Source organism: Schistocerca serialis, chromosome 5, assembly GCF_023864345.2.
Source record: "Schistocerca serialis cubense isolate TAMUIC-IGC-003099 chromosome 5, iqSchSeri2.2, whole genome shotgun sequence".
NCBI classification, from domain to species: domain Eukaryota; kingdom Metazoa; phylum Arthropoda; class Insecta; order Orthoptera; family Acrididae; genus Schistocerca; species Schistocerca serialis.
In genome coordinates, this window is record NC_064642.1 from 527,821,934 (window position 1) to 527,835,644 (window position 13,711).

At 43.9% G+C, this 13,711-nt stretch overlaps 1 protein-coding gene across 1 annotated transcript in view; it reads left to right on the forward strand.

Moving 5' to 3' along the window:
• The window catches only part of LOC126480914 (neuronal acetylcholine receptor subunit alpha-3-like), a 142,098-nt gene extending 128,708 nt beyond the window's left edge, over nucleotides 1–13,390 (forward strand). Inside the window, exon 9 of the mRNA XM_050104321.1 lies at nucleotides 12,287–13,390. Coding sequence (XP_049960278.1) covers nucleotides 12,287–12,445 — 159 coding nt within the window. The 3' untranslated portion in view covers nucleotides 12,446–13,390. The remainder of the gene's footprint in view (nucleotides 1–12,286) is intronic.
• Nucleotides 13,391–13,711: the final 321 nt, after the last annotated feature.

The following is a 13,711-nucleotide window of genomic DNA, read 5'->3' on the forward strand; positions in this document are numbered from 1 at the left end:
GCTTGTGAAAGAGGGTACTCTCTTCCTCTGGACCCTGTGGTGGGAAACTATCCCTAAAGGCGGAAAAATCAGCAATAATCAAAGGCATGAGGATGCAAAAGGCAATAGAACCACTGCATTAAACACTCATGCTGTATATCCATATGTCATGTGGCCTGTAATGAAAAAGATGTCATGATGATCTATTCATTGCCAAAACATTCCAGAATAGTCCCCCATTCGGATCTATGGGAGAGAACTGCCAGTGGGAGATGCCCATGAGAAAAAAAAATTGAACAACCAACGAAATAATAATGTTCTACGAGTCGGGGCGTGAAATGTGAGAAGTTTAAACGTGGTAAGCAAACTAAAAAAAAATTGAAAGTAAAATGCTGAGGCTCAATCTAGATATAGTGTCGGGTCAATAAAGCTAGGACTTCATGTTAGATTAGTATAGGGTAATATCAAAAGCAGCAGAAAGTGGTATAATGAAAGTAGGATTCATTACGAATAGGGAGGTGGGGCAGAGATTGAGGTACTTCGAAGATTTCAGTCACAGGATTATTCTCGTCAGAATCGACAGCAAACCAACGCCAACAATAATGTTTCAGATGTACATGCCGACCTCGCAAGCCGAAGATGAAGAAGTAGGGAAAGTATGAGAGAACACAGAACGGGTAATTCAGTACTTGGAGAGAGATAATATCTAATAGTCGTGGAATGTTTGAATGCGGTTGTAGGGGAAGGGCAGCAGAAAGAGTCCCAGGAGAATATGGGCTTGGTGCTGCGAATGAAAGAGGACAAGGGCTAACTGAGTGCTGTAATAAACTTCATCTAATAATAGTGAATACTCTATTCAAGAATCACAAGAGGAGAAGGTATACTTGGGAAAGGTCGGGTGACAAATTAGAGATTTCAGTTAGATTACATCATGGTCAGACAGAGAGTCCGAAGTTAGATACTTAATTATAAGGGGTAACCAGGAGCAGTTATAGACTCAGATCACACTGTAGTAGTGAAGTATAGTAGGCTGAAGTTTAAGAGATTAGTCAGGAAGAATCAATACACAAAGAAGTTGGATGCAGAAGTACTAAGGAATGACGAGATACGCTTGAAGGTCTCTAAGGCTATAGATACAGCAATAAGAAATAGCACAGTAGGCAGTACAGTTGAAGAGGACTGGCCATCTCTGAAAAGGGCCATCACAGAAGTTGGAAAGAAAAACATAGGTACAAAGAAGGTAACTGCAAATAGACGATGGGTAACAGAAAAATTCTTCAACTGATCGATGAAAGAAGGAATTACAAAAATGTTCAGGATATTTGAGGAATGCAGAAATAAAAGTTGCTGAGGAATGAAATAAATAGCAAGTGCAGGGAAGCTAAATCGAAATGGCTGCATGAAAATTGTGAAGATATCGAAAAAGAAATGATTGTCGGAAGGAGTGACTCAGCAGACAGGAAAATCAAGACAACCTGCGCTGAAATTAAAAGGAAGGATAGGTATATTGAGAGTGCAACGGCAATACTACTGTTAAATACAGAGGAGGGAGCGGATAGGTGGAAAGAGTACACTGAAGGCCTCTATGAGCGAGGAGATTTGTCTCATGTGATAGAAGAAGAAATAAGAGTCGATGTAGTAGAGATAGGGGATCCAGTATTAAATCAGAATTTGAAAGAGCTGTGGAATACGTAAGATCAAATAAGGCAGAAGGAATAGATAACATTCCATCAGAATTTCCAAAATAATAGGATTAAGAGGCAATAAAACGATTAATCACGTTACTGTGTAGAATGTATGAGTCTGGCGACATACCATCTGACTTTCGCAAAAATGTCATCCACACAATTCCGAAGACTGCAACAGCTGACAAGTGCGAGAATTATTGCACAATCATCTTAACAGCTCATGCATCGAAGTTGAAGACAAGAATAATATTCCGAGAGAAACAGGGATAAGCCATAGGGAGAGACGAGTAATATACAATCCGTACAAGAGCCAAGAGGGAATAACAAAAGTGGGCGACCAAGAACGAAGTGCCCAGACTAAAAAGGGTGTGAGATATGGATGTAGTGTTTCGCCCCCAATGTTCAATCTGAACATCGAGGAAGCAATGATGGAAATAAAGGTTCAGGAGTGGAATTAAAATTCAAAGTGAAATGATATAAATGATAAGATTCGCTGATGACATTGCTATCCTGGGTAAAGTGAAGAAGAATTACATGATCTGGTGAATGGAATGAACAATCTCAAGAGTAGAGAATATGGATTCAGAGGAAATCTAAGAAAGACGGAAGTAATGAGAAGTAGCAGGAAAGGAGAACAACGAGAAACTTAACATCTGGATTGATGGTCACGAAACAGATGAAGTTAAGGAATTCTACTACCCAGGCAGCAAAATAACCTATGAGTGGTGGAGATGGGAGAACATAAAAAACAGACTAGCCGTGGGCAAAAAGAATTCCTAGTTAAGAGAATTGTACCAGTATCAAACGTAGCCCACAATTTGCGGAAGAAAATTATGACAATGTACGTTTGGAGCACAGAATTGTGTATAATTGAAACAAGGACTGTAGGAAAACTCTAAAACAAGACAATAGAAGTATTTGACATACGTTGTTGCTGAAGAATATTAAAAATTAGATGGACTGATGAGGTAAGAAATAAAGAGATTTTCCAGGTAATCGGCGAGGAAAGAAATGTATGAAAAAGAAGATGGGACGGGATCTTTTAAGGCATCAGGGAATAACGTCCACGGTACTAGAGGGAGCTGTAGTGAATAAAAACTGTAGAGGAAGACCTGTGATACATCCAGCGGCGAATAACTGAGGACGGAGATGCAAGTGCTACTTTGAGATGAGGTTGGCACAGGATAGAAATTGGTCCCAGAGTCGAATGACGTCCTTCCCTCAAATTCAGCCTCGTTTTATGTCAATTTGTTTCTCTAAACCCTGGCCACTAGTCACGTCGCCCACATCAAAGAGATTCGTTCGAGGGTGGTCGTAACGACCAGATAACTGTCCTGTCCTCGCTTCGCAGCTCACTTGCCCATTGTTATTGTGCCCTTCGTGTGGACGTAGCGTGGCTGACAGCCAGCACTGTTACCGCAATAGTCGTGGCGGCCTCCATGCTATATTCAGCCACTGACACGAAAGGTTTGATACTTTAACCTAAAATAGTGGATAGTGCCACTATAACATGCAGACTCAAGCAACGAAGGATATTTGTACTAAATTGGAATTCCATCCTGAGTGTCCTGCCCACTAGACAAATGCGCTAATCACTACGTCACCCTGGCACAGTGGCTTTCCAAAACTGCACAGGCTACCGTAACACGATTCCTTCCGCACACCAAATTCGCATTCTCCCTTCAGTCGACTTGATACTCCCCCTACATTCAAAGAATATTACACAGGTTCTCCGACTGTGTTGTAAAAGTATCTCAGCAATGAACGAAACGTGAGATCCTGCCTGAAACCCAAACATAGGTGCATTGATCAAATGTAAATATACAGTTCAGAGACCTTTCCAAGTCTCAGACATTCGTGATGCATGCCTGCAAACTGAGGGAAAAATGAAAATTTGTGGCAAAGCCAGTATTCGAACATGGGTCTTCTGCTCTCTAGACTACTGTGCTAGGTCAGCGTGGAGTAGTGATTGATGCATCTGCCCAGGGAACCGGATTCCTGGATTCGAATCTCGTCTTGGTACAAATTTTCATTGGTCTCCTTCGTCTGTATACATACATGACAGATGTTTACGAGTTGGAAAGGTGTCTGGAATCATGTAATTCCATTTCATTAAATATGGCTGAAAATTTACTGTCGATTGTAAACATTTATTCGTTGAAATCAATTTGTTCTATATTTAGGAGTATTTGTTTGTAAATGACCTCAATTCTGGCGACACTGTATACAGTGCTCGACTGTAATGGAGTATTTACCGTTGCTGTACTTACATGTCATGTAGCTTTTAACATTCTTATAATGTAATAATACGGTGTGATTAGCTGCATCCATGACATCCTTAAGCTTACAAATGTTCGCCGGCCGGTGTGGCCGAGCGGTTCTAAGCGCTTCAGTCTGGAACTGCGCGACTGCTACGGTCGCAGGTTCGAATCCTGCCTCGGGCATGGATGTGTGTGATGTCCTCAGGTTAGTTAGGTTTAAGTAGTTCTGAGTTCTAGGGGACTGATGACCTCTGAAGTTAAGTCCCATAGTGCTCAGAGCCATTTGAAGGCATTTACAAATGTTCAAGACAGGAAAACAAAGGCCATTAGGTAGTACACAACTCCCGTTACTAAAACTGATACATTCTAAGGATCAGTGACTATGTGAAATAAACACGCTGCACAAAAGACACATAAAATGTTAAGTTGTAGCTGCCACATGCTACTGCTGCCTTGTCGAACGCCGTACTGCGCAAAGAAGTGAGGCACACAGCTACTCTTGCACTTTCGGTAGGCAGCCGTTATTGGAGCTGCCCGAGGCTGCGTGAATATTGCTGAGGTGTCCGACGGCGTCTGCAGATATTACTATTGGTCTCCCAGAGGCTTTGTGGCGACGCTGCAATGGCCATTTCCAATAAATTTCCGATATGGAAATTCCGCTACCGTTAATACGTTTATCGCTGGAATACGTCTTCGTAAAGCACTTCAGGCGGCAAGAATAAATACCAGCACCCATGAGCTTGAAGGTCCAACGCATAAAATGAACACAGCTATTCAGCCTACAACTAAATGTATCTACCTTACCTCTGATTATGGTGACACTCTTAAGAATTGTCCCAAAAAGCGCTACTCTTTAACGTGAACGCTTTCTTAATTGTGCAATTTATAGCAAAATATATCACAACAACGATTCGTATTGTTAGTGGAGAGAAGGCTCGTGTATAGTGCTACTATGTTTTGACTTGCATTTGTCTTTAAGAGGACTCTGTTTTGAGATAATTGTACGTGTCCTTCCCACCCGTTTTATTATACCGCTGTTCTTAAGATTATTCACAAATGAATAGAGCCACTTGAAGTAGAGGCTTCGAGGGAGGGCACCATAGCACCAAATTCATTTTACGGATGTTACCATGATGTTGATATACAGTACCTTGGTTAGACTTTGTTACACTGAATTATTGATAGAACCAATTGTCCACTAGTTTATCAAAAACAAATTGGTTCAAATGGCTCTGAGCACTGTAGGACTTAACAGCGAAGGTCATCAGTCCGCTAGAACTTACGACTACGTAAACCAAACTAACCTAAGGACATGACACACATCCGTGCCCGAGGTATGATCCGAACATGCGACCGTAGCGGTCGCGTGGTTCCAGACTGAAGCGCCTACAACCATTCGGCCACTCCGGCCGGCCAGTTTATCACAGATCGGGTAATAAATCAAAGAGAAGGAAGTGCAAATTGGATAATGCTAGACGACAAAAGTCCCACAAGTAGTCCAAAAATATTCTCCATTTGAACGAAATCAATCGAAATATCATATGTAGTACGATGAATTTGTTGGGTCATTAAAAATGTGCTTTGATGAAGTGAAACTGTGCATTCCATCGCATTTCCTGTAGCCAATTAAGCGGCATAAAAACAAACAAACACCGTCCTAATAGGCTTTGAAGACCCAACGGCACCGACCGGCCGGCGTTTCATCCCAAGTCCTTAGGTGTCACCAGATGTAGTTGTCAGCACACCACTCTCCTGGCCATTATCAGTTTTCGTCACTATTTCTCAGTCGAGTAGCTCCTCAATTGGCACCACAGGTGCTGAGTCTACTCTGCTTCCCCACAACACTCGGCAGACCCAGATGGGCTTGGCTAGCACTTGGATAGGTTACCGACAGTGTTTAACTTCGGTGATGTGATGGGAACCGGTGTTACCACTGCGGAAAGGCCGTCGGCAACTATGCAATATATCACCTCAAAATGTACGCTGTGAGCGAAAAGTCTTGCCCTGATTACAACAATTTATTACAGATTAACCGTTTCACAAAATAATTTACATTTGATGCCGTTACATAGGTTAGTGTTATTAGTTTTTGTAAGACCACGTAATTGTAATTCTGTCAGAGACAGCAAAGGACTTGGAAGAGCAGTTGAATGGAATGGACATTGTCTTGAAAGGAGGATATAAGATGAACATCAACAAAAGCAAAACGAGGATAATGGAATGTAGTCATATTAAATCGGGTGATACTGAGGGAATTAGATTAGGAAATGAGACACTTAAAGTAGTAAAGGAGTTTTGCTGTTTAGGGAGTAAAATACCTGATGATGGTCGAAGTAGAGTGGATATAAAATGTAGACTGGCAATGGCAAGGAAATCGTTTCTGAAGAAGAGAAATTTGTTAACATCGAGTATAGATTTAAGTGTCAGGAAGTCGTTTCTGAAAGTATTTGTATGGAGTGTAGCCATGTATGGAAGTGAAACATGGACGATAACTAGTATGGACAAGAAGAGAATAGAAGCTTTCGAAATGTGGTGCTACAGAAGAATGTTGAAGATATAGATCACGTAACTAATGAGGAGGTATTGAATAGGATTGGGGAGAAGAGAAGTTTATGGCACAACTTGACTAGAAGACAAGGACATGTTTTGAGGCATCAAGGGATCACAAATTTAGCATTGGAGGGCAGCGTGGAGGGTAAAAATCGTAGAGGGAGACCAAGAGATGAATAAAGTAAGCAGATTCAGAAGGATGTAGGTTGCAGTAGGTACTGGGAGATGAAGGGGCTTGCACAGGATAGGGTAGCATGGAGAGCTGCATCAAACCAGTCTCAGGACTGAGGACCACAACAACAACAACAACAAGACCACGTACGTTAGTAAACCTCAACGTGTGCTCCCTTGGTAGCTCGGAGAATGTCGAGGCCTGCATGATTTGCCCTTTGTAAGCATGCAACCTAAGCCTTTCATGAAGAATCTTCACCACACTTGCTTGCGGTATTTGAAGTTCGCGTGATGCTTGACGAGTTGATTTAGACGGACTCCCGTGAAACGATTGCCAAACACGATCAACAGTTGCATCACTCAGACGAGGCCTGCTGCTTCGAGGAAGATCTTCAACGCTGCCTGTTTCGTTAATCTTTGCATACCATCGCTTTACTGATTTAACGTCAAGAGAACTGCGTCCGTAAGAAGCTCGAAATTTACGCTGAACGCTTATGGTCGATTTTGTTTCGTGAAACCAAAGCACACATTGCGCTTTCTCTTTCTCCGGCGCCATTTCGCCAGCAACTAACGTCACCTAACAGACCGCGTCGGTGTTGTGGAGCACTAGCGCCGTCTATTGATCGCAACAACTAGTAACACTAACCTATGTAATGGCATCATATGTAACTTATATTGACAAACGGTTATTCTGTTATAAATTTTTATAATCAGAGCAAGACTTTGTGCTCACCCTGTATTTTAAATTTATTGTAACATAGTGTGGCGTCTACACTCCTGGAAATGGAAAAAAGAACACATTGACACCGGTGTGTCAGACCCACCATACTTGCTCCGGACACTGCGAGAGGGCTGTACAAGCAATGATCACACGCACGGCACAGCGGACACACCAGGAACCGCGGTGTTGGCCGTAGAATGGCGCTAGCTGCGCAGCATTTGTGCACCGCCGCCGTCAGTGTCAGCCAGTTTGCCGTGGCATACGGAGCTCCATCGCAGTCTCTAACACTGGTAGCATGCCGCGACAGCGTGGACGTGAACCGTATGTGCAGTTGACGGACTTTGAGCGAGGGCGTATAGTGGGCATGCGGGAGGCCGGGTGGACGTACCGCCGAATTGCTCAACACGTGGGGCGTGAGGTCTCCACAGTACATCGATGTTGTCGCCAGTGGTCGGCGGAAGGTGCACGTGCCCGTCGACCTGGGACCGGACCGCAGCGACGCACAGATGCACGCCAAGGCCGTAGGATCCTACGCAGTGCCGTAGGGGACCGCACCGCCACTTCCCAGCAAATTAGGCACACTGTTGCTCCTGGGGTATCGGCGAGGACCATTCGCAACCGTCTCCATGAAGCCGGGCTACGGTCCCGCAAACCGTTAGGCCGTCTTCCGCTCACGCCCCAACATCGTGCAGCCCGCCTCCAGTGGTGTCGCAACAGGCGTGAATGGAGGGACGAATGGAGACGTGTCGTCTTCAGCGATGAGAGTCGCTTCTGCCTTGGTGCCAATGATGGTCGTATGCGTGTTTGGCGCCGTGCAGGTGAGCGCCACAATCAGGACTGCATACGACCGAGGCACACAGGGCCAACACCCGGCATCATGGTGTGGGGAGCGATCTCCTACACTGGCCGTACACCACTGGTGATCGTCGAGGGGACACTGAATAGTGCACGGTACATCCAAACCGTCATCGAACCCATCGTTCTACCATTCCTAGACCGGCAAGGGAACTTGCTGTTCCAACAGGACGATGCACGTCCGCATGTATCCCGTGCCACCCAACGTGCTCTAGAAGGTGTAAGTCAACTACCCTGGCCAGCAAGATCTCCGGATCTGTCCCCCATTGAGCATGTTTGGGACTGGATGAAGCGTCGTCTCACGCGGTCTGCACGTCCAGCACGAACGCTGGTCCAACTGAGGCGCCAGGTGGAAATGGCATGGCAAGACGTTCCACAGGACTACATCCAGCATCTCTACGATCGTCTCCATGGGAGAATAGCAGCCTGCATTACTGCGAAAGGTGGATATACACTGTACTAGTGCCGACATTGTGCATGCTCTGTTGCCTGTGTCTATGTGCGTGTGGTTCTGTCAGTGTGATCATGAGATGTATCTGACCCCAGGAATGTGTCAATAAAGTTTCCCCTTCCTGGGACAATGAATTCACGGTGTTCTTATTTCAATTTCCAGGAGTGTATATCTTGTTCAGGGGAGTCTTAAATTGTCGGGATTTGAGTATTCTTGTACGACTGTAGGCTTTCGTGGACGAATAGAGTATTCCTAAAATCAATATGGGCTATAGACCGTGTCCTGCTGTTAAGCCATCGTTTCGGCCACTAGTGCTAGTGGGTTTGATCAGGGTATGTAGTGATAGACACTGCCGAATTCAACGTGAATTTATACATTGAAACGTTGATCCCTTTACGAAGACGATCCAGTCAAAACGCCAGAAAAATTATTTGAAAATTATACAATGATTAGTTATATTTTTCAAGCATGTGCATATTCCCTGGGCGTAATTCATATTCCACATGAGAACGTTTGATGTTGTGGAAGGAAATGGCAACCACGAAGATCAGCAGTAGGACATCTCGCTGCTTACAGCTGGACATTATCTTGCTGAAATGTAAGCCCGAGATGGCTTACCGTGAAGGGCAACATAAGGCGTGCAGAATATCGTCGACGTACTGCTGTCATGAAAGAGTCCCGCGAATGACAACCAAAGAAATGCTGCTATGAAATTGAATGGCTCTTCAGACCATCACTCTTGGCGACGATCAGGCTGGGATCCCACCACAGTCTGGGGTGACCCCAGGTAGGACTCGCTGGTCATCAGGGTCCCCGTTAGAAGTGATATTCATTACTGAAGACATTGCTGCTCCAGTCAATAAGATTCCAGATCGAAGACGTACCTGGAGATGCCCAGGACAGCGGTGGGATGCCGACCTGAACATCGCCCGCTGTATGGCCAACCAAGAATGATGGTCTAGAGTGCCATTTCTTTTCATAGCAGAACCCCTTTCGTTGTCATCCTCGGAACTCTCACAGCATAGTGGTATTCTATGACCCGTTTTGTTGTTCTTCATGAAAAGCCATCCTGTATTTACATTCCAGCACGATAATTTGCGCGAGCGATTTTTCGTGATTGTCAACCCAAACTCAGCCAGCAAGATCTCCAGGCCTCTCCGCAACTCAGAAAGTTTGGAGCATTATGGTCAGGAACCTCCAACCATATCGATATTTTGACGATCTAACGTGCCAAGTGCACATAATGTGGCATTTCCTCTCCCAGGAGGACGTCCAACAACTCGGTCGATCAATACCAAGCCGAATAACTGCTAGCATAAGGGCCAGAGATGGACCAACGGCCGGCCGGAGTGGCCGAGCGGTTAAAGGCACTACAGTCTGGAACCGCACGACCGCTACGGTCGCAGGTTCGAATCCTGCCTCGGGCATGGATGTGTGTGATGTCCCTAGGTTAGTTAGGTTTAAGTAGTTCTAAGTTCTAGGGGACTTATGACCGCAGCAGTTGAGTCCCATAGTGCTCAGAGCCATTTGAACCATTTGAACCATGGACCAACGCGTTGTTGACTTTTGACAGTTTTTGAAGTTCTTACTCTTCAATACATCATTCAGCTTTTCTGAAGCTGCTATCATTTATTTGTCTGAACATGTACATCACATCCACAGATCTCCATCCCATTCAGATAATTCCTTCATGGTGCGCCTTTTCTCATTTTCTTGACTTAGAGTAAATTTGCAACTCACGGCTTAGATAAATCTATGTCTTTCCGTCCATCTATCTGGCGATTTGAAACGATAAAAAACTCTGCTTCCGTTACAGACCTCTTTGTTACTTTCTGTAGTTTCATATTGTTGCCGAATTCCTTCTGTCTCATTTGGTATCCGTCTCATGAAGGTACCTTACTTACCTCCCATTTTTATCAACGTATTTGCTGTGTGCAGATATATTTCCTTGGCAGTATGTCAGCGGGGCACTTAAGACGAAGCAACGCACACTGTAAGCGCTGACAACGTTTGCTCGAGGAAGTCTTCAGTAGGGCAAGAGAAAATTGACTACTAGCTGGTTTGTGTCCAAATTGTCCAAAAGTGGCATGTTGCACCTGGAAACTCATTTATTGTGCTAACATCAATGTGACATAATTACTTTCCGTGATGCCTGTTAAGAGTAGTTACGTTTTAAGTCAGATTATTTTCATTACCTCGATTTGCGGAAGAATTAAATACCTCTTCTTGGACTTATGGTGACTGTTCTATGTGATAAAATTATAGGTAAGATCCTTGACAAACAATTCGTACAACATAGAGGATGCGTATTCCATTGCAACAATGCTTTCTGTAAACTTGAGTTCCTTAGCACTGGTATTTGTATTGAATCCATCATATAAGCATTACAGTTCCAAGAGAAGAAAAAGGTCTTCTCCTTGGTAGACAGACAGATACGTCATTTTTCCATCCCTGAATTTGTCCTTTATTGATTGATGAAGTTCCCTTTGAACAGCAAGTGAAGAACAAAACACATCAAGGTCTAGTCATTGGGAGAGCCTGACGGTCAATGTTTCATCTGACAGCACCCTAAAGATTATGTAGGTTTTCGTGTACAACACATATTTATGGATTGGTAAATCATTTTTCTAATCAGAACAAGAAAAACCAGGTATGTGCGAGTAAGCCTATTCTGTATAAACATAATTACGTGTATATGTTAATTTACTGTTGCTAAATGGCCTGGTGCAAGTCTTTCTACTGGACGGCACTCCATCGAATAGCTTGATCTCAACTCACCACCGTCATTCAACCAGGGAAGGGGGACGTACAGTTCATACATTTGACTGTCATCTTGACATATGTGTCCGGTGACAGGTTTTCAGAGAATACATTAGACTTTGTTGTATATTATTGCTAAGTGTCACTGTCCCAGAGGTATAGGGAAACCTACTAATGGTTGGCAGAATTCTTGTAACTACAAATTGCTGCTGTAGGTTGCATCGTCGTGAAGTTTCATTGTTAGAACTTGTGTCTGTATTGTCACAACGACATTGTTCGTACGTGTACATAGGCAACACAGTTATCAGATTCGCAAAGCAGATTGCCTTCTCAACTTCCCTCACACATCGTGTCAACTACCTGCAATCACGAACTTAGTTTTGCCACATCACAAACGAAGCACATGTCTCGAGATCATTCCCCAATGGAGAACGACTGAAACATTATGGACAAGAGCCTCCGATTAGTGCGGGAGTTTGACGATCTAACATGTTAAGTGCACATAGTTTGTTACTATAACTGTAACGAGGACATCCAATTACTATAGCAATCAGAGCCAAGCCAAACGATTGCTTGCATAAGGGTCAGAGATGGGCCAACGCGTTATTGACTTGGTCAATTTGAGTAGCTCTTTCTCCTGAACATATCATCCGATTTTTCTGATATTGTGATAATTTTTTGGTCTCTGTATGTACATCACATCTGCCGATTTCCGTCCCATTCGCATATTTCCTTAGTGGTGCATCGTTTTCTTCTTTTCTTTATTTGTGGTGTCCATTTGCAGCACCGTTTTGTACTAAGTTATACAGATATTCCTTGGCATGCCTATTACCGGCTGGTCTGTTTGCAGGAAGAAGACGACGCTGAGGGCCTGGTGAGCGAGGAGGAGCCAGTGACAGCAGCCACACCTGCTCCAGCGGCGCTCCTGGCGCTGCTGATCAACCGCCTGGGTCTGGTTGCGTCGACAGCCACCTGTGTCGCCGCCCTCTCCGTCAGACTCATGGCTTAACTCTCACTTCCCTGCCAAATACTGGCCACTCATATCGATATCTGTGGACGGCGACTACCATCCCAAAATAATTCTGGACTTACGGACATGTCGTAAAATGAAATGTGCTTCCATTCCGTCCAATGCGAAGGATCCCTCTTCAGGTCTGACCTGAAACTGTCTTGCTTTTGGCCAGCCTTACGTTGCTGAGCAGATCGTTTAAGCAATGGGTCGACAATTGCGCTTTGCTGTCAATACGGTTCCAAGTTCAGACCAGCCATCAACAAACTGCTACAGCTACGACAAGAGAGGACCAGTATCTTTGGAACTGTCGAAGAGGGCCTGTATCTGCGTAACTATGGAAGAGATTGAGGGTTGGCAGTTTGAATATGAATTTGCTTTACTTTAAATGATCAAGTGGCTTTGTGGGAGAAGGACTGTATGCAAAAAGCAAATCTTACCTGTAATCGAGTTCCCATAATATGACTGGAGCTTTATGTACTTATGTACTTATTAGCTTCGAGAAATACGGTCTCCCGTCCACTTTCCGTCACTGTGGACTTTTGCATCACTTTTGTTGATTTTCGCCTATCACACATCCTTTACGTTTGGCCATTTTTATCAGTGACGCACAGAAATTCTTCTCTTGTCCTAGAAGTATGAATGTCTTACTGGGACAGCTTTCTTTCAGTGCCATGAAAAACCCCTTACAGGTCTGTAGCGTTATGGTACCATCGTTGCTATCCTCTTACAGTTTTGGCGGCAAGCTGGAAGCCATACAGATAATCTTGTGACTACAATGCATAAAAAAGTGAAAAGTTTGAACGTAGCACAGTCTTAACCCATCGAGTTGTTACTTTCATTAATTGATAACCACAAGGACATTAGAGACTGCCGCGCCATCTCATCTAGTCAGAGTAGTGTACTTCACAGTGAAAATTAAAATAAAAAAATTGAAAAAGGTAATTAAGTTAATATAATGTAATTCCATCTTTGTTCCAAAGTGTTTTCTGTGTTCCGCTTATTACATTTGCGCCTCTGTATAAGACATATTCTTAATGTTCATATTACTTTTGAATATATGAGAAAAAGTACTACCGCAGCTGTATCTTGATAACGTCTTTATTGTCTTACATCACTAGTTTCGGTGACACATTACCACCATTCTCAGACTCCATCACTGCTAAAAGAGTAATAGATTTCCTTGGACCATTTGTTGTCGAGCTCTTGTTACTAGCACATGCGGGCATTGTAGACAACGAGGTGGCGAATAGAGACTTCTGAGGA